This window comes from Lepidochelys kempii, chromosome 1, assembly GCF_965140265.1.
Source record: "Lepidochelys kempii isolate rLepKem1 chromosome 1, rLepKem1.hap2, whole genome shotgun sequence".
NCBI lineage: Eukaryota > Metazoa > Chordata > Testudines > Cheloniidae > Lepidochelys > Lepidochelys kempii.
In genome coordinates, this window is record NC_133256.1 from 32,718,851 (window position 1) to 32,746,476 (window position 27,626).

General features: G+C 42.0%; 1 protein-coding gene across 5 annotated transcripts in view; it reads left to right on the top strand.

Moving 5' to 3' along the window:
• The window catches only part of DYNC2H1 (dynein cytoplasmic 2 heavy chain 1), a 407,641-nt gene that overhangs the window by 212,103 nt on the left and 167,912 nt on the right, over positions 1–27,626 (top strand). For all 5 annotated transcript variants that reach the window (XM_073338435.1, XM_073338425.1, XM_073338398.1 and 2 more), the window contains 3 exons: positions 5,650–5,727; positions 6,548–6,679; positions 18,424–18,496. In XM_073338435.1, coding sequence (XP_073194536.1) covers positions 5,650–5,727; positions 6,548–6,679; positions 18,424–18,496 — 283 coding nt within the window. The remainder of the gene's footprint in view (positions 1–5,649; positions 5,728–6,547; positions 6,680–18,423; positions 18,497–27,626) is intronic.

A 27,626-nucleotide genomic window follows, 5' to 3' on the forward strand; every position in this document is an offset into this window, starting at 1 on the left:
TTCAGACATAATTCCAGTTGACTTCAGACAAGTGATACAGATATTCTCTGGAATTTCAGGCTCCTCCACATCCCTTTTTTATTCTTTCTTCAGCCTCAAGAGATGATTAGAAGAAAAAAATTGTCTTGCAGAAGTTCTCCCATTTCCTTGAGATTTAATCTTGTCCCTCAACCAAAAGTTCTCAAAGCTTCGTTCAATAATCTTCATGGTAAGAAAAAGATCTGTAGAAGTCTTCATCATCCTAAATGTCATGAGGCTGGTCAGGTTGTTGAAGAAGACAAAACTGAGGATAGCGAGAGCAGCTTCTATTGTTGCTGCCATGTCTCAAGAAGATCTTTTAATGTAGGTGGAACAGGCAGAGACTTATATGCAAAGTCAAGGTTCAGTCAACTGCAGTTTCTTTGTTTTTGTTTATGAAAATCAACACAATTACTATGTGTTGTCCTCCACCAGGATGTTTACAAAGCTATTGAAAATGGTAATAAAGCAGCTGAGCCGTCCAGGGATTCATCTGACGCATGGTTTAGATGCCACACTTATCAGAGCATCATGCCCAGGGACTTTGTAACCAGTGACCCATAGACCCAATCCCAATCACATTATTTGTAATAAAGTTAAATAAGAGATTGTTGATAATATCTCATAGAATCATAAATGAAGGGCTGGAAGGGACCTCGAAAGCTCATCTTATCCAGTCCCTCTTCCCCTCTTGCCCCCACTAAAGCAGGACCAAATGTACGTAGGCCATTCCTGACAGGTGTTTGGAGGTTTTTAAGAACAGGTTAGACAATAACAGGGATTCCACAACCTCCCTTGGAAACCTATTCTAGTACTTAACTATTCTTATAGTTAGAAAGGTTTTGCTAATATCTAACCTAAATCTCCCTTGCTGCAGATTAAGCCCATTACTACTTGGCCTACCTTCAGTGTACATAGAATCATAGAAGATTAGGGTTGGAAGAGACCTCAGGAGGTCATCTAGTCCAACCCCCGCTCAAAGCAGGACCAACCCCAACTAAATCATCCCAGCCAGGGCTTTTTCAAGCCATCCCTTTAAAATCTCTAAGGATGGAGATTCTACCACCTCTCTAGGTAACCCATTCCAGTGCTTCACCACCATCCTAGTGAAATAGTTTTTCCTAATATCCAACCTAAACCTCCCCCACTGCAACTTGAGACCATTGCTCCTTGTTCTGTCATCTGCTGTCACTGAGAACAGCCTACCTCCATCCTCTTTGTAACCCCCCTTCAGGTAGTTGAAGGCTGCTATCAAATCCCCCCTCACTCTTCTCTTCTGCATACTAAAGAAGCCCAGTTCCCTCAGCCTCTTCTCCTAATTCATGTGCCCCAGCCTCCTAATCATTTTCATTGCCCTCTGCTGGACTCTCTCCAATTTGTCCACATCCTTTCTGTAGTGGGGAGCCCAAAAATGGACGCAATACTCCAGATGTGGCCTCACCGGTGCCGAACAGAGGGGAATAATCACTTCCCTTGATCTGCTGGCAATGTTCCTATTAATGCAGCCCAACATGGAGGACAGTTAATCAGTTAATCACTTATTCTCTTGATAACTGCCCTTACCATATTTGGAGACTGTTATCAGATCCCTACTCAGTCTTATTTTCAGAAAACTAAAGTTACAGTAGATCCCAGTTTATCCAATCTAATTGGGATCAAGGCCAGATCAGATAATCAAAATTCCAGGTAAATCGGAGAATGGGAAAATGTGATGCTGCAGTGCCATCTAGTGGCCAGAGGAGAGATCACTCGCTTCTGGCCCCAGAGTCCTGGTTGTTGGGTAACTATGGAGAGCTGGTTAAGGGAGGGTTGGATAAATAAGGTTCTAATGTACCTTTTTTTTTTTTAACCTTTCTTTTTAGGTCAGATTTTCTAATCTTTTATAATTTTTGTTCCTCTGTCCACATCTTTCCTGAAGCGTGGAGTCCAAAACTGGACACAGTACTCTGGATGAGGCGCCACTACTGCTGAGTAGAGTGGCATGTCTTACATACAACATACCTCCCATGTCTTACATACAACACTCCTATTAATACACTCCAGAATGATATTAGCCTTTTTCACAACTGCATCACGTTTTTGGCTTTTAGTAAATATGTGATCTACTATAACCCCCAGATCCTTTTCAGCAACACTAGTGCCTAACCGTTACCCCCCATGTTGTAGTTGGGCATTTGATTTTTCTTTCCTACGTGTAGTACTTTGCATTTGTCTTTACTGAATTTCATCATATTGATTTCAGACCAATTTGACAAGGTCATTTTGAATTCTCATCCATTCTCCAAAGTCCTTGCAACCTCCCGAAGCTTGGTGTCTGCCACACATTTTATAAACATAGTCCTCTCCATTATTCATGTTGTTATTGAAAGTATTTAAAAGTACCAGATCCAGGACAGACCCATGCAGGATCCCACTAGATATGTCCTACCAGTTTGACAGCAAACCATTGAGAACTATTCGTTTAGTATGATCTTTCAGTCAGTTATGCCCCTAATTTATAATATTTTCATCTATACCACATTTCCTTAGTTTAGTTAAGAAAATGTCATGTGGGAGCCTTCCTAAAATCAAGATCTATCACATCTACTGCTTCCCTCCTATCCACTACACTAGTATAGGATTTTCATAGGATATTCGAGGAGTCGAGAAAAACACAAAGAGAACCAGAACATTTCCTACACAAGAAAGACTTAAAAAAAACAAAGGCACTGATGTCCGGGGTATTATAAAACAGAGCATCCTTCATCCATATTTACCTGCTGTTCTTTGGTCATTTGGCCTCAAACATTATTCTGTGGACAGGACTGCACATGAGAGAGTTTTTGGGATTCCTTTTAAAAACCTGTAACCATTCCCAAATTAGAGATTTAGAGGAAAATAAAGATAACATCCAGCCTATCACTGGGTGGAAACAGGATAGTATGGTAGCATTCTTACTGCAAAATCTTGAGTCCAAAACCCTGACCGCATATGCCAGTCTTCCAGGATGGGGATTACACGTGGGACAACATCCTGGAACATGATCAGCATCAGAAATTCCCTACAGTATCAACTTCCTAGAGATGGTCAGCATGGCTCATCAGAATTCCGGGAGCCCTTGAGAAAGGAGCACTTTCTTGTTCAGTGAGACTTTACAATGATCATGGAATATATCAAGCAGGAATAGGGCAGAAGAAGTGCAAATCTAAATGCCAAACAATAACTTTTTTTTCTTGGGCAGAAGGTCACCTCACCTAATAACAGCAATCAGTATAAAAGGGGCATATTGACGATACAAGTGGACTGGGTAAGCTTTCAGCAGATAGACAGTCCAAAAAGCTAAAAAGCTCATATCCAGGGAGCTAGGCCATCACCAAGAGTATCTATTTGTGTTCAGTCAGAGCACCAAAAAAACAGTGATTTTCTTCACCCAAGATGACTGGAAACATACAGTAACATTCACTAACAGCTGAATTTGCTTGTCTATGCTTCCCCTCCTTTTACTACTAGGACGAGTCTTACAGAAGTTTTAAAAAATGGGGGGAAACTGCTATTGTTGTTGCTCTAAAATCAGCCAAGAAGTCCATGGTACTTGGACCTAGTGAAGATGTCATAAAGGGTCTCCACTCCATCTGCTATGTTATAGCCTGCTACTGCATCCTAATCCAGACTGAGTGACATAATGGCTATGTAATGACGGGTACTAAACAAGATAATCGATTCCTCCAAAATAATGGTGTTTCATAGCTTCATAGAAACTCCAAAGAGTTTCTATCCATTGGCCTGTGCAAGAATTTGGACAGTGTTCTCCCATTGGTGTCAAGATAGTCAAGCCCAAGAAAACAAGCATTATAGCTCTTCTGGAATTTTACAGAATGACCTAATCTGACCTAATCTCCCACCATCATTGCTGATGACCCAACACTAAATAGCATATTACACAAGGGCTCATCTAAATCTCTGGTAGATCATCCAAGAATAATAAATGTCCTTGTGCAGCATTTGTCCAAACCATAATCCTGTCTTCCCTATCTGGGATCTATCCAGGGGGCTAAAGTCTGTCAGAACCAAATATTTCAAACTAATGGCTTCTAATGCCATGCTTCCTGGTTACAAGCACAACAGCCAGAAATATCTCCAAAATGTATGCTCTTAATACACACTGGCCCATGAAGAGAAGATTCTTCCAAATTCAGAATCATCTTCACAAGGATAAACGCTGTTCTCCATACATTACCAGGAATTATTTTTCCTTTGGTTTGCCCAAAGGAAGCTCATCTTCCTGGATGTGGAAATAGACATTAAGATGGAATTTACTTAAACGTCATCTTTATTTATTTCCTTTCACTAAAAGTGCTTAGGTCTGCAAGCTTCTAAATACTTAATAGCCAGGTGGATCATGCTGTGAAGTACTGAAGTTTACATGGTTGCACAGAAACTAGTCCAAAAAGGGAGCAGAATCCATTCAGCACACACTGTGGTGCTATGGTGAGCAGAAAGAGTGTGAGTCACCTCAGAGGAAATATGTAACACTGCCACCTGATCATCCATCAACACTTTTATTGAGTACTATAGTCAGACCTTCTTTCCTCTGAGGGGAAAAATTCCTTTGGCAGCTAATTGCTCCAAATGGTGTTCTGTGATAGGCTGGGTCTTTATCTGGATCATACTCATGCAGCTTTGGAGTCTCTTCCCCTTTAAGAGTCCTTTCCCTCTTCGGGAGCTTTATTCCACCCTTTCTGGTCCTCCTCCTGTTTAAGGGGACGTTCTATAAGGTACCTTATAAAGGTCTCGTGGGCAGCAGAGGCTTGCCAACTGTTTTCCTCTCTGTCATTCTGTAGCAAGGACCAGCTATTCCTGAGGCTCAGCAGCTTTCTTCCTAGTTGCCATGCCTTCCTGTGACAAGCAACTTCTTTTAAAGCTTGCTTCCTCCAGCTGGAGTAGGCTCTGCAGGTGTGTCTATCTGGTAACAGTTGAGCACGGAGGCGCTTGTTATCCTTCTCCTGATAGATATGGGGGTCATATCATTACATGATCATGTAATGGTGCCCCATTACATGGTCAACTATACAACATTTTAGAAATCTTGTTCCTGAATATTACTTGCTTTTCCTTCCATATTATCTTTTTTTTTTTTCTGCTTTGAATACACCAGATGTCTTAGAGAAAGGTCAAGATCCAGACTGGAACATTTCTGACTAGATTGTTTCCTTTCTCAGTATGACATCTCCTGCAGTCTGCCCTAAATTGAGATAAATCCTGTAAGTTCTTCTACAGTGGCCTCCTAAGAGTCCATGTGTATCATGAATGTGCTTTAACAAGGCAATAAAACATTATTGTAAAGTTTATTTTAAGTATCTAGATTTCAATATTTTAGAAGTACTCATCTGCTGTGAAGATGGAAGGGGGAGGACTAAATCTAGTCAAGTCTGAGGTGCCTCTTGTATAAGCAAAATGTAATAACTTTATAAAATAGAAATAATAAACAAACATTGCTACACTATTCATAAATTTATCAATAGAACACCATTAAAAGATTCTTGTAAAGGAAGTTGCCAGTGTTTTCATATCTGTTTTCATTTTGAAACTTTAGTTATTAAACAACTTGTAGGTTTGAATTTTACAAATATATAGCTTACTTTGTTTTATAAGGATTCACAAAGAGGTATCCGTGACCAAATTCCATCTTGGATAGAACAGGAACGAACTTGGGCAGTAGCATCTCTGAAGGTATTGTCTATGTGATTTAAAATCATTTTGAAATGGTCTTGATATATTCAGAAGTATTAATATGGACTTGAAAATAAACTAAATATTTTCCAACTTAACTGCAGTTTTAGTTATTTTAAACTGTATTCAAAATTAGAAGTAGAAAAATTACTTAGCATTTTGACATACACATTTCTAGAATGCAAGACTGTATTTTCATAATTAGCCTAAAAATTAATATCTACAATTTTGCATGCAAAATTGGGTAGCTAGATTAAATTTCCATGCACACATTTGAGGCCTGTTTGAGGTCCCTAGTGGTCAGATTGGGTAGCTTCATATTAATTTGAAGTCCCAACATTTTCTTGGACTGATTTCTCTTATGACAGTCTATGTTCCCCTGCTGAAAGGAGTGAAATAAAAGTAACAATCTCTGAAGTGCTGATCTAGGGCTACTCTCCTACTGCATAAAGCTCACCAGCAAGAAGGGAAGGGCTGAGAGTTCATGAGGGAGATAAATTAACAAGCTTCTGAGGACTAGAATTGTGATACTTCAATGTTGGTTATTTTTCACTTCCTCCCTTCCGTAGGGACCAAAAGCAATTGGTGGTAGGTATGGGAGCATTTGGGACAGAGAACAGTTGATGCATTGAGTGAAATTAATTAGCCATGGGTGATGGAAAGGACTGAGGTGGGATGGAGGAAGGGAAAGGAACCAAAAGTATTTTTAAAAAGAGAGAATAAAAATAATACTGAGAATGTGTCAGGCGGCTATAAATTGTTGCTTTTATTTTTTGCCTTTTTTTTTTTTACTGTTAAATGTACACTATTTGCTTTGTAGATCTCTCTCCCAGCTCTATATCAGACACTCTGCTTTGAAGATGCAGATCTGTGGCGTACTTTCTCTCAGAGCTCTATGTGTGAACAAGATTTTCCATCCATTGTTGCAAAGAATATTACCCTATTTCAACAGGTAATATTTTAATACTGAATTATTTTGAAAATACTTCTCTTAGTGTTGAAACTCAATTTTACTTCATGATTAAGAGATTAGGCTTCAATCCTTGTTTAACAATAATCATTGACTAAAATTATGTTGTCTTCAACGGGATCCTGATTAGTTTAGCTAATTAAATTTTATTTATTTATTTTAATGGCCATTTTTATTTATTTTTATTTATTTATTTATTTATTTTTAATGTCCATTACCATTGTACCAAGGTCTTTAATGTATGTGGTGGTGGGTTGGTACTCAAACTGAGCATCTGCTTTAGGATAGGAGATTGTTCATTAAAATGTATAAGTTTCATTTTCCAGACAGGTGATACTCTCCTTTCCTTGTCACTGGTGTCTTATTGCAGTATTTATCAGCCTGTCAAGCCGGATATCATTAAATTACCCCAACATTAAATGTAAAACCTCCAACATTCATGCAACATTAAGATTGCAAGTTAAGTACTGAAAGGTTAGGAAATGAAACAGTTAAGGTTGAACATGCAACATGAATTCTGCCCATTTTTGCACAAAAATCTTTATTTATGTAGTTTGAATTCACATTAGGGAGGCAATTCAAACCAGTGAATAGGAGCATGGAATTCACAGTCAAGAGAACTGGGTTCTAGTCCCAACTCTGTCATTGACTCACAATCTCATCTGTCTCTTAACTGTCTATCCTTCAAGTCTTCCTCTTTGTAAAATGGAGCTAATGATACTTTTTCACCTGCAAAAGTTCTTTAAAGTATGATAAAAAAATCCTTGTAAGTGCTAAATATTATAATGCTGCTGTCATTATTAGTTTTCAGATGATAAAATAGGATTATTTTTTTTCTACAACCTTATATAGAGTCTTTTATGTATCTACAATAACATATGATCATATTATAAAGTACATACAGAAGACAGAGTTAATGTTGCATTAATTTTTACTTTGATTTTTGCTTTTCTAGACTTTTAAATGTTTAATGTACAGTGTTAATATTATATTGAAATAGGGTGGGTGGGGTTTTTTTGGTAGGAAGTTGCATTTAATTTCCAAAGATTTTTAAAGGGTGAGGGGAGAGGAAATCATTCACTTCTAGAATTACAATAACAGATATCATCTGGGGAAAGTAAGATGGTGCCTATCAACATCATTAATAAAGTGTGCACTTCTAGATTACTAAGTAGCAGCTGAGCAAAGCTTTGCTAAAGTGTTTGTTATCAGTGTATATTATTTATTTTCATACTTTGCAATGGCTCTATTCTTGTAGGTGTACAGTTATCTGATAAATGCCTCCTGCCCTATAGAAGGTCCTCCTGCCCCTTTTCATTATCTCTCCCCACCCCCTCTGCATTGTGTTTTTGAAATATTGTTTGTAGCTTAGGTCTGAAGGTTTAATGTTTTAAAACCGCAGAGCTCAGTGCAGTGAGATGCTGAGCACTGCCAGTGAGATTCTGAACACATACGAAGGGTGACAAGTGCCCAAAGTACACATTCTGGTAGATGGAGTTGAAGTGGACTTGGAGAGGGATAAGGAGTCAGATAGTTATGTTTGATCCTAGCATGAAAATAAGGGGCTTAGCAACCATTTTAGCCTAAAGAAAGGTACACCACTTCCCAATCTATGATAACTCCTTAGGCAAAGTTAGCCATTGTGGAGAGCACAGTCAGCTGTAACCCTCTGCAAAGAACCATACAGGACACATTCAACAGCTCAGCCGTTGCTATGATTCCCCAAATATACAAAACCTACTTGGCTGCCTGTTGGTTCCCATGTTATCTGTATTGTGGTAGTGTCTGGAGGTGGAGACTCAAATAGATATTTGGGCCACATTGTGGTAAATGTTATACAGACGTACAGAAGGACATGGCCTTTGCCCTAGGGAGCTTGCCAGTACACTAGTGTGCACGACTTCTCTGTGGAAAGTATGCTGAGAATATTTTTAAGAGCCAAGACCATCCCTCCCACCGAGACCGGGGTACAGAAGTCTGCACGTAGGGAATCTTGTGTGCCTTAGAAATATACAGGCTGCATATAACACAAATGAAAATAGAAAACTTGATTACAATGGATTTTCTACTTCCAATTCCTCTAAGTTGTGCTGCCACCAGATGTTGCTATGCACAGTAAACAACAGAAACTCGATTAGCAGGAATGACAAAGGCCTCTCACTTCTCAAAACCATGGTCGGGTACTTCTGACAAATTAAACATCCTGCAATTACTGCCAGAGCACATAAATCACTTAGCTTTCCCTAAATATCTCAATGAATTCATCTTTAAAAAAACAGCCACCAGGTATCTAGCACAAAAAAAAAAAAAGAGAGAGAAAAAGAAGGGATCTTTTTTAACAGCATTCACAGAAATTAGGAATAAACTATAAACAAACCATTTTACAAAAGCTCTTATCTGAGTAAGATGCTTCATTCTATAAAATGCAGAACAATACTTCATATGTTGCCATTGTGTTTTTGTCACAGTTCCTAGAGGATTAAAAAAAAAACCGAAAGGGAAAAAAAAACCCTCAAACACCAGTATGATGAGTGTAAAGGGTATCTTTGTCTTTTAAAACGTAGTAAAAATGTATCCCAACAGTGATGGGAGGAACCATGTGCACAGAATTATTTAAGACCCACTCAGAGGTTAGCTTCTTGCATGATGTACCCTTTAAGAAGTAGTGTACCCTTCTTAGGGTATGTCTGTACTGCAGTTAGACACCTGCAGCTGGCCTGTGCCAGCTTGACTCAGGCTCATGGGGCTCAGGCTAAGGGGATGTTCAATGGTGGTATACATATTCTGGCTTGGGCTGCAGCCTGAGCTCTGGGACCCTCTCACCTCAATTAAACAGCCCTTTAGCTTGAGCCCCATGAGCCTGAGACAGCTGGCATGGTCCAGCTGCAGGTGTCTAATTGCAGTGTAGATACACCCTTAGGGCAGAGGTTCTCAAACTTTTCTTATTATGTACCCCCTTCCAGATCTGCCAGCTGCCTGCTTACCCCCTTCCAGATTTACCAGTTGCCTGTGTATCCCTACTCTTCTCATCACTGATACTTTGTGTGTTCTTCGTAATACTGCCAGTCTTTAGCCATCTGTCTATATTTCACTCTTATGTACAAATATAGTTATAGTGCAACTGGAAAAAAAAACAAACCCAAAACCCTGACTAAGTTCTGAGCTCAGCTAAACTGGACAGTTGCTGGGCAACTGAACCTGCTCTGTACAGTGATTGGAGTTGAGGGCTCTGTACGTCAGCATCTATGTGTATCTCTGTTCTCATTGATACATCATGAAGTAAATTAACTAGCATATTTTATATAACAAATTCTCACAGTTTTAAAGCGTTGTCTGAACAGCCTATTATGAAAATGCAATAAATGCAATGATTAATAAATAAAATCCACCATTGCACAATTTCTCCCAAGTCCTCCCCCCCGCCCCGAGATGTCTCATGTACCCCACATACCACAGTTTGGGAATTCCTGGGGTACATGTAACTGTAACAGTGAGGACTGGCCCTTTAAAGGCCAGGGGCTCCAATGAACAGCTGTCCTTGTTCTGGAGGGAATCAGCTGAACATCTCCCAGCGATTGGGCCTGATTCCTAATTGGAAGATATAAACGAGGGTCCCAGCTCCACTGGAGGGAGGCAGGGGTGAATAGGAGGAGACAGAGACAAGGAGAAGGCTGCAAGGAGGTCCCATGGGCCTCCCTAGGCCAGTGAGGTCCAGACAAGTTGGTTACCAAAGGCCAGAGGGCTCCACAATCTCAGCCAAGAACAAGGCTATTTCTTTTGTTATTATTCTACATTTCCTTTTGTTTTGTGTTGGAGAATAAACAGAGCCCTGATTCCATTGATTTCATTGGAAGTTAGGAACCTACAACACCTTTGTCGGTTTGGACTGAATTGATGTGCATCACAGCCTAACTGTGAAAGACAAGGGGACTGAGTGAATCAACTATATGTGCTTCATAGGGTTGGTTTTTGGTATTTTTGGTAATAAAAACATTTGTGTAATGTGGAGGTTCATAGTTGAAGTATCTCAGAATAAAGAGATGAAGTATCTCAGAATAAAGAGATTACAGGTGCTATTTATCTTAAACCAAGCAAAGATGCTTTCAAAATTGATTATTTTAGTATAAAAACACATTGAGAACAGGTACATTAGTATAACACGTACAAAGTCAGTGCTGACTAATATACATAGCTTTATATCTGTTAAAAATTCACCCAACAGAGGAGGTGTGCTCCACTAAACTCCAGCTGCAGGAAATGATGGTATACAGTTATGATATTAGTTTGTTTTTCATGACAAACACATAGTTCTTCAAGTAATGTCCCTGTGGATGCTCCAATTCAAGAGTCCCTGTATCCATTTCAGGTGTGCATGCACCCTATGCAACTTTGATTGGAGATTTTTGGTAGTATGCCCATTTGGCCTACACCCCCTCATGCCCTGTGCCAAGGATATATATTGTTACGTGGGCGACCTTCCTTCAGTTCCCTCTCAGCTGCCTTGGCTTCAGACAGAGTATCTACCATGTCCGCTTAACTGTTAATTTGCCTTCTAGTTTAGTTTAGTTGTTTATTAGTGTGTAGTTTAGTTCAGTATAGTGTTTTGATACTTTTCTTTTCTTTTCCTTCTTTTCCCCCCTTTTTCCTAACTTCCCTCCAGAGGGTGCTGTTTTTCTCCCTTGCAGGGGTATGCCAGCATAACTGGGATTCAAGCATTCCCTTATGTGTATTTAGCTGTATTAGCTGTCTGGGACATACGCTGATGGGGGTCGGCTGTGTGGTCCAAGCTGGCAGTACTGCCTAATGGCAATACTCTGGGGCATAACGCCTAAAGGCGAGAGTCCAAGTGTTGATTTACCCAGTAGTTATGATTCGGGGTAGGGTTGCCCACTAGCGAGAGTCCAAAGACCACCTTGCTCAGTGGCTATGATTCAGGATAGTGCTGAGAGTGGGAGGATGATAGGGGAACCTGGGCTCACCCTACTCCACTGGGTTCCAGTCCAGGGTCCTTTGAAACAGTGGCCCTCACACAGGGCTCAGGGCCTGATACCCCTAATCATGCTCCCTGGGTCACTTCCTACCCTTGTTTCAGTCCCTCCAGCGTCATAGAGTTGGATTTGGGGTGTCCGTTGCATTCCCCTCTGATCTGTCTCTGGAATCTCTTCCGCTGGCCCCAGTGAATTGTCACCCTCAGCTCCCACAGTTATTGGACTTCCTTGGATTGGCTTGGTTATGAGGCTCTGTCCTGGCAATGTGGAGCTTTGACGACTTTCTGGCAGGAAGCTGCTGCACCTGACTGCTCTCCTCCACACTCGGCCCAGACTGAGCTGAGTCACTCCCTTTAAAATGCTCCCTCAGCTTGGAGCGTGCCCAGCAGAAGTGAAGGGGTGTGGTTTCTTGGGTCTAGAGCAACTCTTTAATCAGTGCAGAGTTGGTAAACTCCTTCACACACACAAACATTCCTCAAAAATGTAATTTGTATGCAGCCCTCAAGAGCAGGCCCAGGAAAAATCAAGAGATCAGACTGAAACTCCTCACGATGGAGCGTTCTTTTTGACTTGCCTTGAATCAGGCCAGGGAACATCAGCCACCAAGTGAGTTTAATGCCCTGTCCACTGTAGAATCATAGAAGATTAGGGTTGGAAGAGACCTCAGGAAGTCATCTAGTCCAACCCCCGCTCAAAGCAGGACCAACCCCAACTAAATCATCCCAGCCAGGGCTTTTTCAAGCCATCCCTTTAAAACCTCTAAGGATGGAGATTCCACCACCTCCCTAGGTAACCCATTCCAGTGCTTCACCACCCTCCTCGTGAAATAGTTTTTCCTAATATCCAACCTTGAGCTCCCCCACTGCAACATGATACCATTCCTTCTTGTTCTGTCATTTGCCACCACTGAGAACAGCCTAGCTCCATCCTCTTTGTAACCTCCCTTCAGGTAGTTGAAGACTGCTATCAAATCCCCCCTCACTTTTCTCTTCTGCAGACTAAATAAGCCCAGTTCCCTCAGCCTCTCCTCCTAATTCATGTGTCCCAGCCTCCTAATCATTTTCATTGCCTTCTGCTGGACTCTCTCCAATTTGTCCACATCCTTTCTGTAGTGGGGTGGGGGGGCGCAAAAATGGACACAATACTCCAGATGTGGCCTCACCAGTGCCGAACAGAGGGGAATAATCACTTCCCTCAATCTGCTGGCAGTGGTTTTACTAATTCAGCCCAATATGCCATTAGCCTTCTGGGCAACAGGGGCACACTGTTGACTCATATCCAGCTTCTCGTCCACTGTAATCCCCAGGTCCTTTTCTGCAGAATTGCCATTTAGCCAGTCGTTCCCAGCCTGTAGCAGTGCATGGGATTCTTCCATCCTAAGTGCAGGACTCTGCACTTGTCCTTGTTGAACCTCATCCAATTTCTTTTGGCCCAATCCTCCAATTTGTTTAGGTCACTCTGGACCCTGTCCCTACCCTCCAGCAGATCTACTTCTCCCCCTGCTTTGTGTCATCCGCAAACTTGCTGAGGGTGCAGTCCATCCCATCATCCAGATCATTAATAAAGATGTTGAACAAAACCCGCCCCAGGACCAACCACTGGGGCACTGGCATCGAGCTGTTGATCACTACCCGTAGAGACCGACGATCTAGCCACTTTTTTATCCACCTTATAGTCCATTCATACTTTAACTTTCTGTCAAGAATACTGTAGGAGACTGTATCAAAAGCTTTGCTAAAGTCAAGGTATATCACGTCCACTGCTTTCCCCATGTCCACAGAGCTACTTATCTCATCATAGCAGTCAATCAGGTTGGTCAGGCATGACTTGCCCTTGGTGAATCCATGTTGACTGTTCCTGATCACCTTCCTCTCCTCCAAGTGCATCAAAATGGATACTTTGAGGACCTGCTCCATGACTTTTCTGGAGACTGAGGTGAGGCTCACCAGTCTGTAATTCCCCGGATTCTCCTTCTTCCCTTTTTAAAATATGGGCACTATATTTGCCTTTTTCCAATCATTCAGGACCTTCCCCGATTGCCATGAGTTTTCAAAGGTAATGGCCAATTGCTCTGCGATCACATCAGCCAAACTTCCTCAGCACCCTTGGATACCTTGCATCCGCCCCCATGGACTTGTGCATGTCCAGCTTTTCTAAATAGTCTTTAACCTGTTCTTTCAACAATGGGGGAGGGATAGCTCAGTGGTTTGAGCATTGGCCTGCTAAACCCAGGGTTGTGAGTTCAATCCTTGAGAGGGCCATTTAGGGTTCTGGGGCAAAATTGGGGATTGGTCCTGATTTGAGCAGGGGGTTGGACTAGATGACCTCCTGAGGTCCCTTCCAACTTTGATATTCTATGAATCTATGAGGGCTGCTCACCTCCTCCCCATACTGTGCTGCCCAGTGCAGCAGTCTGGGAGCTGACCTTGGCAGCCCATTCTCCCAGACCTTCATAGGATTAATCATCAGAAGGTACTGGGGTGGTGTCTAAGAACAGAAGTTCTACTTCTCCTTACAGAGAGCCTGTTTTGAAGAAGTCTCAGTCTCCACTAAAACTGACCATTTCTGAGCCGTCGGGTATCAGTGGGGCTCCAGGTTCCTCTGGTACCAAGACTGCATCCAAAATCCTGAGTTTATCTAGGAGCCACAACTCCAAGCATACTTTGGTGCCTAAACCACCGTTGATTCTGTCTGAGCATGATCGAGGCCGCAAGGAAAAACAGCCCACTATGAGCAAGGCCGTACCAACTTATACAACCCTTTGTACTGAGACATATGACTCCCTCAGTATCATAGAAATCTAAGCATTCCATACTAGACCCTCTTCAAGGCAGTCTGCATCATCAGTACCAAAGTCCAGAAGAGACTCAGTGAAACAGATTCCTTTCTGTCTTCTTTGACTCATCAGGAACCGCAGGAGTTTAGGTGTTCCAAAAGATCTGTATGTCTCCAGTGAACCAGTCTCCCCTTCTAAAGGTATTGAGTGCCTCTCAATACCAAGATTGTCATGGTTGCTGGAACTATAGATCTCTCCAGTACGGCTTGATTCCCCAGCACTTTTGAAGCCAGGTAGGACTCCCTCTCTGGAGATTGAAGAGGATAACTCATCTGGCTCACATATCTCAATCCAAGGTTCCCCTACCTATCATTATAATGGCTCCCTACTGATTCCTACAGAGAGAAGGACTTCTCACAAGTCAGACATATTTGTGCTCCTCCTCCATGGTATGAGCATCAATGGGTGTCACCTCCAATGCCTTATGGTCCCATTTCCCCCCCACACACACACTACCCTCGTGGTCAATATTGGGACACTTCGGCTGCCTACCCACAACAGTTGTCATGAGCCCCTAGCCTTTCTCATGTGGACTGTGGGGACAGGCAGTTTCCTGTTCCTATTGTTCCTCCTCAACCACCTCAGATGCAGTAGGAAACCTTTGAGGAGCAAGAGGTCAGAGCAAGCAGATAAAGAGACTAGTCCACAAACCAGTACCTCATTATCCTCAGGTGAGGCTATGATATCTTCCCCATCCTCCTTGTCTAGTGACTTCAAGCAATTCCAGTGTCATGACCCAAGTTGCATTACTCAAGTTGCAGTGGGGGAGGTTTAGATTGGATATTAGGAAAAACTTTTTCACTAAGAGGGTGGTGAAACACTGGAATGCGTTACCTAGGGAGGTGGTAGAATCTCCTTCCTTAGAGGTTTTTAAGGTCAGGCTTGACAAAGCCCTGGCTGGGATGATTTAACTGGGAATTGGTCCTGCTTTGAGCAGGGGGTTGGACTAGATGACCTTCTGGGGTCCCTTCCAACCCTGATATTCTATGATTCTATGATTCTATGACCCACGGGTCTCAACCAAAGTCCACAGGGTTCACAGGAGCCAACCCTCTGCTTGGCAGCCTGCTGCCAAATGCTTACCCAAGACCCATGAAGCCTAGCCCCAGTCTGTGGCTCCATCCCTGATGTTGAAAGTGATGTACAACATCAAATAAAGCAAAGCCAAGCTCATACTAATAGCTCCAATGTGGCACAGACAGTCTTGGTACCCTTACTGGACTCACCTTGCCATTCCACACCTCCCTTCTCAAGACACCACTTCACGCTGTCCATCAGAATTTCGGATTTCTTCACCTCAAGGCTTGGTTACTCCCTGGCTCATGGGATTACAAACTTCCTGTTCCACTTACCTTCAGAAATGGAAGATTCCACTACTGGTTTGTGCTCTGGCATCTTTTGTCCATCCATTCTTCCTTCTCATCTGTTCTTGACTATCTGTTAGAATTACCAGATGAGTTTAATTGGAGTACAGTTGGCAGCTTTCATGGCCTTCCATTCTTCCATTTTTTTTGGTTTTTAGGTGTTTGTTCACCCCACAGTGATCAGATTCATTAAAGGTAAATCGCAAAGGAGCGATTTATAACTTTGTTCTTAAGTGCCTTATGAAACCTTCCTTTGAATTGATGGCCACCTGCTCATTCTTCACCTATCAATGAGAAAACCTGCTTGGTGGCCATCACTTCTGCCTGAAGAGTTGGGGAAATAAGGGCTTTAATGGCAGACCCTCCCTTTACAGTTCTTTTTCTAAGACAAAGTTTCATTATGATTGCATCTTACATTTTTACCCAAGGTATAGTCTGAAGTTCACATTAATCAAGTTATTCAACTCTCTGTTTTTCCCCCCAAATCCACACCATACCAGGGAGGATGCAGCTTTCCATACTTCGGACATCAGGAGGGCATTAGCCTTCTATTTCGACAGAACAAAATCATTTACAGAATCTACTAGCCAGTTCATTTCCTTTGCTGAGAAATATAAAGGGACTGCAATCTCCACCCAAAGACTTCTGAGGTGGATTTATAGTTGTATAACTTCTTGTTATGAATCTGCTGATGTACAACCTCCTTCTAGGGTGTTAGCTCATTCCATGAGATCTCTGTTCATCTCTGTAGCACTGTTTAAACACGTTTCCATTGTTGAGATCTGCAAGGTTGCTACTTGGTCCTCAATTAATATCTTTTCCAAGCATTGTGCATTAGTTCACTCTCCTAAACCAGATATTGTCCTCAGGACTGCAGTATTGTCTTCAGTACTGGACTTGCCTCCGAAGCTACCTCCTTCTGCTGAAAATACTGCTTGGAAGTCACCTGAAGTGGAGCACCTAGAGGGAGACTACTCGAAGAAAAAACAGAGGTTACTCACTTTATGCAGTAACTATAGTTGTTTGAGATGTGTCCCTATGAGTCCTCCACTACCAGCCCCATTTCCTCTCTGCTTTGGAGTTTCCTCTGTGGGACTTTGTAGTAGAAAAGAAACTGAGGGCAGTTTGCCCACATAGCCCTGTATATCCTTGGTACAGGGCATGAAGAGGTGTAGGGCGCATATGTGGGCTGAATAGGCACTGCTACAAAAAAATCTCCAAACAGAGGCATGGGGCAAGAGGAGCAAGATACGTGCACCTGATACAGCACACCCTTAGAAACACGCATATAGAAGAAATCCAGTTACTGCACAAGGTGAGTTACCTCTGCATCCTGAACTCTGCTCTAACAAATCAAAGGGCAGCAAGATGCTAACATTAGCAGTTAAGAAGACAAATACATTTCATGTGCAAATTAGCAAAAGTAAGGCTAATCTTGGAGTTTGTCACTCTAGCAACCCACATAATGCACTCTCTTTACTGGACAAGCAGTTCCAGCCTTTCAGGTGTGTAATGGGGTTCACTACACACCAATGGGGCACCTCCTCATGACTGCATCTGGGGAATAGCTCTGCCTTGTCTGACACCCCTTCCCATGTTTCATTCACACTCCAGAGTTGCAGTGCTTCTCCTTTGTGACTCAGGATGCTCCCTCTTTGTGGCTTGGCCCTCTACCCAGCTCACTATAGTTTTCCCCTTCCATAAAAATCTCATTGGACTGGCTGGGTATGATTCCCAGTCCTCCAATTCAAGACAATGCCATTTATCCAGTGGCAGGTAGGGACCCTGGGCCTGCCCTCTACTTTGGGTTCCAGCCCAGGGACCCTCAAATCAGCAACCAAGGTATGCAGTGTCTCAAGGCTTGCTGTCGTTTCTCTGGATGTTTTCCTACCATGTCTCTATCTGGCTTCTGCTCCATCACCCTTCTGGGTAAACCCTTCCTTCAGGGCTAGGATCCCAAGGCTTCTACTGGCTCCCTGGGTTTCCTCCTTTCCCTCTTTAAGCCCAGAGAGTGGCTGAAGGCTTCCACACTGCAGCCCCTTCTGTCCTTGTTTCTTGGCCTTATACTAGCCCCACCTGCATATGCCCAGCTGGGCTCCAATGAAAGCTTGCCTATCAACCCTAATTCTCTCTCAGATGTGTCCTCACACGTTACTTAACCCCTCCTGAGCCTGTTAAGCCTTTCTGGGCTAGTGTGGGGTGAATACCCCATCATAAGGGAGAATTTAGGTGATCCATAGTGCTTCTGCAGCTGTCTACACAGGAATGAATTGCACCCAAAAGGAACAGTTATGTTAGCTGTTTATATTTGAATTGGAATAGTTTTACTAGATGATTTATAATTATATACCAAAAGTCGATAAACCTGTTCTGGAAAAAAACATTTAAAATGCAGTTATTTTAAGAAGAATCTTCCCTCTCCCCTGAAAAGCTTTTATTTTATTTTATTATTGTAAGCCTGCTGATCAGGTTTAGAATTGGTACTATGTATTGCTCTTCTAATATACTTGACTCTTACTGAATATACTTTATCTTAAGGTCCTTGTGGTCCAGGCTGTCAGACCAGACAGACTTCAGAGTTCAATGGCCGTTTTTGCATGTAAAGCCCTAGGTAAGTTTGATGGGTTTTGTAGCATGTCTTTTTTTCTGCAGTATAAAATATGTGCTCTTCTCATTTTACAGTAGCAATCTATGTCTTAAATCTTAGAACTTAAGAGCACAGTAGGATTTAGGTTTGCTTATTTCTTTCTAGTATATAGGTATTTTTTTTAATACAAAAGGCTAATAATTACTTTTTTGTTTATACTGTGTTTTTAAAACACTAGCTACAAATTTAATTACTAAATTTGTTTATTCTGCTCTTCTTTACTATTACTGTACTTCTACAGGTTCTTTGGAGGGGAAGGCAGCTGATTTTGTGTCAGTTTTATTCTGCAGTATTTTCCTGCAGCTTTAATTTTCCAAAACTGAGTGATGTAGCTAGGTCAACCGAAGTTTTAGGTTTAGACCAGGCCTCAGTTATGTCTGAATCTGAGACATGTCATAGTCTTTGTTTCTGACATATGAAACTCAGCAAATTCATAGCCTTGCAGCACTGCTCACTCAAGACTTGCTTTAGGAGTCTGACAACCAGTCAAGGTGTATACACAGAAGAGGCATTATTATTGAGGCTGCCATGCTAGGCACTGTATATTTGTGAAAGTCACCCTTTGCCCTAGTAAGCTTACACTCTAAATAGGGAAAAGATGCAATATGTGATATAGAACACAAGATGGGAGTGGTGACAGTAGCAGGAACACAAAATTGCATATAATCTTAAGTGTACAATTTGGAGTCTTCCAAGCTTTCATTAACAAGAAAAGAGGATGAACTGCTAGTGAATCTCTAACAGTCAATTTACTTCCTTGGCTGTTATCACTAGGCAGTTTACCTGGGCGTCACAATACTAACAGGCCTTGAGAAGGGATTTGAATGAACAGCAGGGCAGTGGCGGTGCAACCCATTTGTGCAGGTTGTTCCACACATAGAAGGCAGCATGGAAAAAAGTGTTTGTGAGGGAAGTAGACAAGCAGATGAAAAAGGCTGCTGTTATTGGTAGGGGCAAGAGAACAGTTTACGGCGTGGTAGGATAAGAGACTGGATAAATAGCAGGGAGGGGCTAAATTGTGAAAGATTTAGAAATAAGGACTAGAGTTTTTGTCTGATGTGAAGGTAAAAGGGAGCTGGTAAAGGGACTCAAAGGCTGAGGCGTGACATGACTGAAATAATGCTGCCAACATTTTTGTAGATCAGCATTTTGCATGGACTGGTAATCAGCAGTTTGGAATGTCAGTCCAGTAGCTGTTGAGCTATATCTAAAAAATACAGCAATGCCCTTCATTGTTTTCTCAGTTTCTGTGAAAGGCCTAACTATTGCCTATTAATACATGTCATAAATATAAAGGGAAGGGTAAACACCTTTAAATCCCTCCTGGCCAGAGGAAAAACGCTTTCACCTGTAAAGGGTTAAGAAGCTAAGGTAACATCACTGGCACTTGACCAAGATGACCAATGAGGAGACAAGATACTTTCAAAGGTGTGGGGGGGAAGGGTCCTCTCTGTCTGTGTGATGCTTTTTGCTGGGAACAGAGCAGGAATGCAGGTCAGAACTCCTGTAAAGAGTTAGTAAGCAATCTAGTTAGATATGCGTTAGATTCTGTTTTGTTTCAATGGCTGATAAAATAAGTTGTGCTGAATGGAATATATATTCCGGTTTTTGTGACTTTTTGTAACTTAAGGTTTTGCCTAGAAGGATTCTCTATGTTTTGAATCTGATTATCCTGTAAGGTATTTACCATCCTGATTTTACAGAGGTGATTCTTTTACTTCTTCTTTAATTAAAATTCTTCTTTTAAGAACCTGATTGCTTTTCCCTTGTTCTTAAGACCCAAGTGTTCGGGTCTGTGTTCACCTATGCAAATTGGTGAGGATTTTTATCAAGCCTTCCCCAGGAAAGGGGGTGTAGGGCTTGGGGGGATTTTGGGGAGAAAGACATTTCCAAGTGGACTCTTTCCCTGTTCTTTATGTAACACTTTGGCGGTGGCAGCTTTTAACCTAAACTGATAAGAATAAGCTGAGGGGGTCTTTCATGCAGGTCCCCACATCTGTACCCTAGAGTTCAGAGTGAGGAAGGAACCTTGACAATACACATCAACAACAGCTTGTTTCAACCTGTAACATTTTTAGATTATGAAGAACAGCTTGGCATAGTTAGTATAAGTGTTCTCCGACTGGTTTTTGAATGTTATAATTCTTGACGTCTGATTTGTGTCCATTTATTCTTTTACATAGAGACTGTCCAGTTTGACCAATGTACATGGCAGAGGGGTTGTTGGTGAGTATTTGCTTCAGGTTGGGGGGCTGTCTGTAAGCATGGACTGGCCTGTCTCCCAAGATCTGTGAGAGTGATGGGTCGTCCTTCAGGGTAGGTTGTAGATCCTTGGTGATGACCCTTGATGATGATCCTGAAGGACGACCCATCACTCTCACAGATCTTGGGAGACAGGCCAGTCCTTGCTTACAGACAGCCCCCCAGCCTGAAGCAAATACTCACCAGCAACTACACACCACACAACAGAACCACTAACCCAGGAACCTATCCTTGCAACAAAGCCCGTTGCCAATTGTGCCCACATATCTATTCAGGGGACACCATCATAGGGCCTAATCACATCATATCAGAGGCTCATTCACCTTCACATCTATCAATTTGATATATGCCATCCTATGCCAGCAATGCCCCTCTGCCATGTACATTGGTCAAACTGGACAGTCTCTACGTAAAAACCTGGGGGAGGTTTAGATTGGATATTAGGAAAAACTTTTTCACTAAGAGGGTGGTGAAACACTGGAATGCGTTACCTAGGGAGGTGGTAGAATCTCCTTCCTTAGAGGTTTTTAAGGTCAGGCTTGACAAAGCCCTGGCTGGGATGATTTAACTGGGAATTGGTCCTGCTTTGAGCAGGGGGTTGGACTAGATGACCTTCTGGGGTCCCTTCCAACCCTGATATTCTATGATTCTATGAAAAGAATAAATGGACACAAATCAGACGTCAAGAATTATAACATTCAAAAACCAGTGGGAGAACACTTCAGTCTCTCTGGTCACTCGATTACAGACCTAAAAGTGGTAATTCTTCAACAAAAAAACTTCAAAAACAGACTCCATCGAGAGACTGCTGAATTGGAATTAATTTGCAAACTGGATACAATTAACTTAGGCTTGAATAGAGACTGGGAGTGGATGTGTCATTACACAAAGTAAAACTATTTCCCCATGTTTATTCCTGCCCCCCCCACACCACCACCACACACACACTGTTCTTCAGATGTTCTTGTCAACTGCTGGAAATGGCCCACCTTGATTATCACTACAAAAGGTTTTTTCCCACCCGCTCTCTTGCTGATAATAGCTCACCTTACCTGATCACTCTCGTTACAGTGTGTATGGTAACACCCATTGTTTCATGTTCTCTGTGTATATAAATCTCCCCACTGTATTTTCCACTGCATGCATCCGATGAAGTGAGCTGTAGCTCACGAAAGCTTTTGCTCAAATAAATTGGTTAGTCTCTAAGGTGCTACAAATCCTCCTTTTCTTTTTGCGGATATTCTTTTAAGAAATTTATAATTATCATTCCGTGTTTTAGCATTTACCATGATCAAAATGTGAAATACCAGCTTATTATTAATACTTATTCTTACACATAAGAAGTAATTCTCCAATTTAGAGATTGACTGACTGGGTTTAAGCATGCCCACAAAGGTCACTGAAACAGCTAATAAGCCAAAGACCATGGTGCCTTCCAGGCTCCTTGCATATAAGCTTGGAAGCTCAGATGCAGCCTACATCTGCTACTTCTTTGCCATTGTGAACAACTATTCACAGTAGCTGTGCTCTGAGCATGGAAATTTAGGCCTCTGACCCATGTTTGTTGGGGGATTTTTGGTGACATTATTGTTTTTCTTTGTCTTGCTTCCTCTCTGTGGAGATTAGTCATGCAGTCGAATCCTGCTCCAAGAGAGCAAACAATGCCAGTATCTTCAATTAGAGGGCCTTAGGCTAACCTGTGAGAGGTCACTACTGGCCAAGTAGTGTCCATCATGACAGTAAATGGACAGGCTGAAGCCAGCTCCCCGGTGAAAGTGAAAGCTCCCCAGTGAAAATATCTACGTATGTTGGCAGAAGTGCTCAGTGTGGTTCTTGGCATGAGTGGAGCAATGTCTACCAGAGACCAGGACAAAAGTCAGACCTCGACTTTGACCCAATGTTATCCATCGTGAGCTTGAGAACTGTTGTAAAATTTAATCTGCTGCCCCCACCCTCCACCCTGGTAACTCAAATTTGGCTGTTCAATTCTTCACTCTGACAACCCAGAACTCTTCAGGGATGTTCCATCATGCGGTGGATAGGCATTCTGATGCTGAAATTCCATCTGCATTTAAGTGAATGAAGTAAATGCAGAACTTCTTCGAATAGTATCCCTATAAGCATGTTCCACTGTAGGTGTGTCTGCATCCCTGTGCTGCTGATTGGAGAAATTTGGTAGCAGTCCATCCTGCCTATGCTTTCTCTGCTCCCCTCCTCCCAAGAGGCTACCCAGCGTGCAGGGCAATCCCTCATCAGTTCCTTCTAACTGCCCCTGGCTAAAGACTGAGCTAGAGCTGTCCATGTTAACGCCCTTTACTAATTTTAGCTTCCATTGAAGCCTTTTTTATTTGTTACTTCCTTTGTATTGTTGTTTGGTCCTGCCTTTAAATAAATACATAAATAAATAAAAGAAGGAAGGGCTTGCCTCCTGCCAACACCTGTCAGGGGGAACCCCCTGGACAAAGGTATGCCTGGCTCCCCGGTCTTCAAAAAGTGCCTCAGTTGCAACTAATCTATCCCAGTGACTAACGGACACCTGCAGTGCATTTGCTGCCTGGGAGAGAAGCACATTCCACAAAAGTATGGCATATGTCAGCAACTGAAGCTCAGGTCCAGGAAAGACAAAGAGCAGAGACTCAAAATCCTACTCATGGAGTTTGCCCTTCAACCCCTGGAGTCCCGGTGGGAAATCTCACCAGAACCCTCTACTTTGAAGGGAGGGTGAGCCGAGAGAGACAAGCCACTCACATAAGGTCTCTAAGAAAAGGTCTGTGAGTCCCCATGTCTAGCTCCATCAGTATCATCGGTAGTGATGGCACCGAAGCTGTCTAAAGCTGGTGCCCAGGACATGCACGCTACCGAGCACACAGAGCAAGTTTGGACTGCCCAAATATCCGATGGGTCCGGGCAAAGAAGCACCGGTACCATGGGGGCGCGAAAAACATAAGGGATCTGCCCTGGGGAAGGCTTCGTTGGTACGGCCATCGGCACTGGTACCAACCCTGGTGCACCTGGCACCAGCAGACCTCACTGCCAGGTCCGCATCTCCGAACCCATCAGTGCAAGCCTTTTGGCCCTAACAACCACCTCCGGTACCAACACTATCTGTACAATGGCACTGAATCTGGTGTCAGCAGCTGACTTCTCCAGGATGGCATAATGTTCTGCAGAGGTATGTACAAATGCCCAGGTAGCTGCTCTGGAGATTGCTGATATAGGGATATCCTTGGAGAAGGCGACAGAAAAGGAAACCAATCTTGTAGAGTGCGTACGTATTGAAAATGGGGGTACTACATTATGCATCTGGTAAGAGAGCTTGATATAGTTCACGACCCATATGGAGAGCCTTTGAACTGAAATCACTGCACCTTTTGATCTATCTGCAACAGAAAGAAAGTCTCAGAGATTTTTCTGAAAGCTCTTATTCTGTCCAAATAGAATGCCAGGGCTCTCCCACACGTTGAGCATATGTAGGATGGTTTCCCTATTATCTTGATGAGATTTAGGGGAAAAGGTTGGAAGTGGAATAAGCTGATTTATATGAAAAGCGGAAGTCACCTTGGGAGTGAACTTCGGATGTGGTGAAAGAGTGATTTTGTCAGAGAAGAACACAGTGAAGGGGGGTTGCACCATCAGGGCCTCTCTCTTCCATATCCTTCTTGCTGAGGTCATGGCAATCAGGAACACGGTCTTCATTGAAAGATGAGTTAATGAAGAAGTGGCCATGCATTCAAATGTTGGTCTAGTCAGTCATTTTAGCATCAGGTTGAGATCCCATTGAGGAGTGGGAAGTCTGGGTTGGGTAAAGGGGTTCATTATGCCCTTGAGAAACCTCTTTGTGGTCAGATGAGAGAAAAATGGTTATTCTTCTACCTGCTGGTTAAAGGTTACAGTTGCTGCTAAGTGAACCTTTAGCGAGCTGATAGAGAGACCCGATTTCTTGACAGTCAACAGATAGTCCAGGACCACTAGTAGAGTGGCCACATTCGGGGTGACTTATTGTTTTAAAAAATCTGGCTAAAATGGAAATACAATTTTTAAAGAGGCTTGACATTAATTATCTACAGCTTCATTTTCTTTAAGAAGGCAGTAATGGTATCCAGAAATAAAATATGTATGCTAAGCAGCACATCAGAATTCATTATCACAGGCACTTTCCTAAAACTGAACCACATTGGAATTCATTTGGTCCCCTTGCATCTAGGTAAATCATAATTATTTGCTAAAACAAATATAATTAAATCTGCTATTTCTGTTTGCAACTATAAATAGCATTAGTCTGTTGTATATTGTTAACATTACTACCCACAGATCCCTGATGCAAGGGATTTAAAAAATTGGGCCATGCTTACTGTTGGCATAAATTGGCCTAGCTGCATGAACTTTAAAACAGAGCTGCTGTGAAAAATTGTTCACTGACTTCACTGGACCCACACCAATTTCCACCAGCAGAGAATTTGGCTCATTATATCTGGAAGTTGTTATGTTTAGATGTCAGACTTTTTTCTCCTCCCCTGTTTTTTTCTTTACTCAGGACAATTTTTCAGAGATAATGGCTCTGTATTTTTGACCTTTGAACTTTTAATTGCCTCAGCCTGCAGCACCACAGGCAGATCTGTATTATGGGCTTTGGGTTCCGTATGCTACTTTTGCTCCTGTTGTACTTCCTCTGATCATCATACAACTTCACAATGGCTATGTAATCCCTCAGCACTGTGGCTCCAAATTCCAGTTTTTCTTTCCATTTTTGTCACGTTTGCAAACTGAGCACTTGAAACTTTTGTAAAGACTTACTAACCTGGTGATAGTCTTAGATTCTGGGTTCCTGGAATGTCCATCTCCGCTTCTTGAAACCTGTAAAAACTAATATAGTCTTTTTCAATGACACTAGCTATGAATGGGAACAAATTGAGTTCTCTCTAAAGCAATCTCTTACAAGAACCCTGTGAGGTTCCAAAGGTGAATACAAAGGTCTTCAGTTCACTTCCAGGTCAGTACCCCCTTCCAACTCTATGACCATCCCTCATAACACTATGAAGATAGTTAATTGTACCCTCTATTGGATGTTTGAAATTGTTGCCCAGTTTCTCATGGTGACCATTCACTTAGCCTTCTTTCCAGAACTATGCAGCTCAACTTGTCACACCCATTTGACACTATAATTTCAGAACTTAGTTCTCACCACAGTGAGATGAGTCATATATGTCACTTGTTTCAGGTGTCAGTTTTATCCTCTGACTCAGCATTTGATAGTGCTCACATCAAAGTGTGATCTTGTGGTACCTCCATCTTTCATTATTCTATTAAAAAGCACTGTGGTGGGCTGTAGGTATACCTCTTGGAGTGCATCCTTCTTCTTATCAGGAGACATTGAACTACTTCACAAAGCATATTTCCAAAAATGACACACCTTTCCTCGATTTCCATTATATTCTCCAATTTCTGTTTTCTGTTGAATGCCATTGTGATTGGCACAGTGTAAGAAAATGATAGAGCTAAGGCTTATCATTGGAGTGAATCCATTTGGAAATAGCTTCATAAGGGCTGGTTCAGTCTTCAGTCCTAGTAGGATTCCCTTTGCGTTGCCTCCAAGCTCTGATAATAATTGAGGTGGTGGTCTTTGCACTGCTTTTTGACCAGCGCCTGTAGTTCTCCGGAACTCTGGAATCCATCCCTAAATCCCATAGATGCCAGTCTCCAGGAGCGGGGAGTACATCTAAAGTAAGGTTTCATGCTGTGACACTTGGTCTTAACAAAAGTAAAAGCATATCTTCAACTTTTTGGACCTATCGGGTGGGCTTTTGCAAAGCTAACAAATCACAGAAGTGGTGTATGTTGCTGGAAAGCAAAGAATGAAAAGCAATTTACTCCTTTTGAAAGGCAAAGCTATATGTTCCTGGGGAGAAATTAAATTATCTTCTCTGAGCTGCTGATCTTCAAATGAAGAAAATTGTCACAATGGATTGTCTTAGCCATCCGTCGTTGGCCCCAGGTGAACAGCATTTGAAGTTTTTCACTGAATTTATCATCTGCACGGCATACAGTCAATAGATTTTTCTCACATCAAGAAATAATACAAAGCTTCCTTACATTTTCCCCCTAAAATTTTGACCCTTCAATGCTGGACTGGGATGCCTTCTTCTGGAATTGGGAACAGAATATCTATTCCCACTTTCACAGCCTTGTTTCAAGGATTTTGAAGAAAAGCAGACAATGCCAAGCTTGATAACCCCAGGTGAATATGGATGCGTTGGTTCTCCCAGCTCTTGAACATCGTAGTTGAGCCTTGGCTGGTGTCTTCTTCTTTCCTGTTCAGGTAGATCATTGAAATGTCTACCATTAGGTTAACTGTTATTGTAGGAGTGCTGTTTTTGTTTTATTTAATTAGCAAAAAGTGATAAAATAATATTGAAGGCTAATGATTTGCCAAACATCATTCCTTTACAAGATGAAAACATACAGGATGGGTTAACTTTTTAAGTTTTATTTTTAAATATATATTTTTCTAAGGTTTTTACAATAAGTTGGTGGGAGGGTACACTTTAAATGGATTGGTTCCATGAATGAGTTTTGTACAGTGTGTATTAGACTGCCTTTGGTTAATACTGAATTATTTTAGCTTATTACAATAGCCTAGGTAATTATTACTTATTTAGCATTTAATTCTCACCTATTCTGAGGAAAGAAATAGGCTCCCACTTTGAGAAATGAGATAGCTTTGTGTCTTTCATTTAAGGTATTCTGATGCTACTAATTAAGATACCTTCTCAGTACTTCTGTTTCTTGTCATCATCTGAACATGAATAGCTGTCACTTAAGTTCTTTTTCAGTG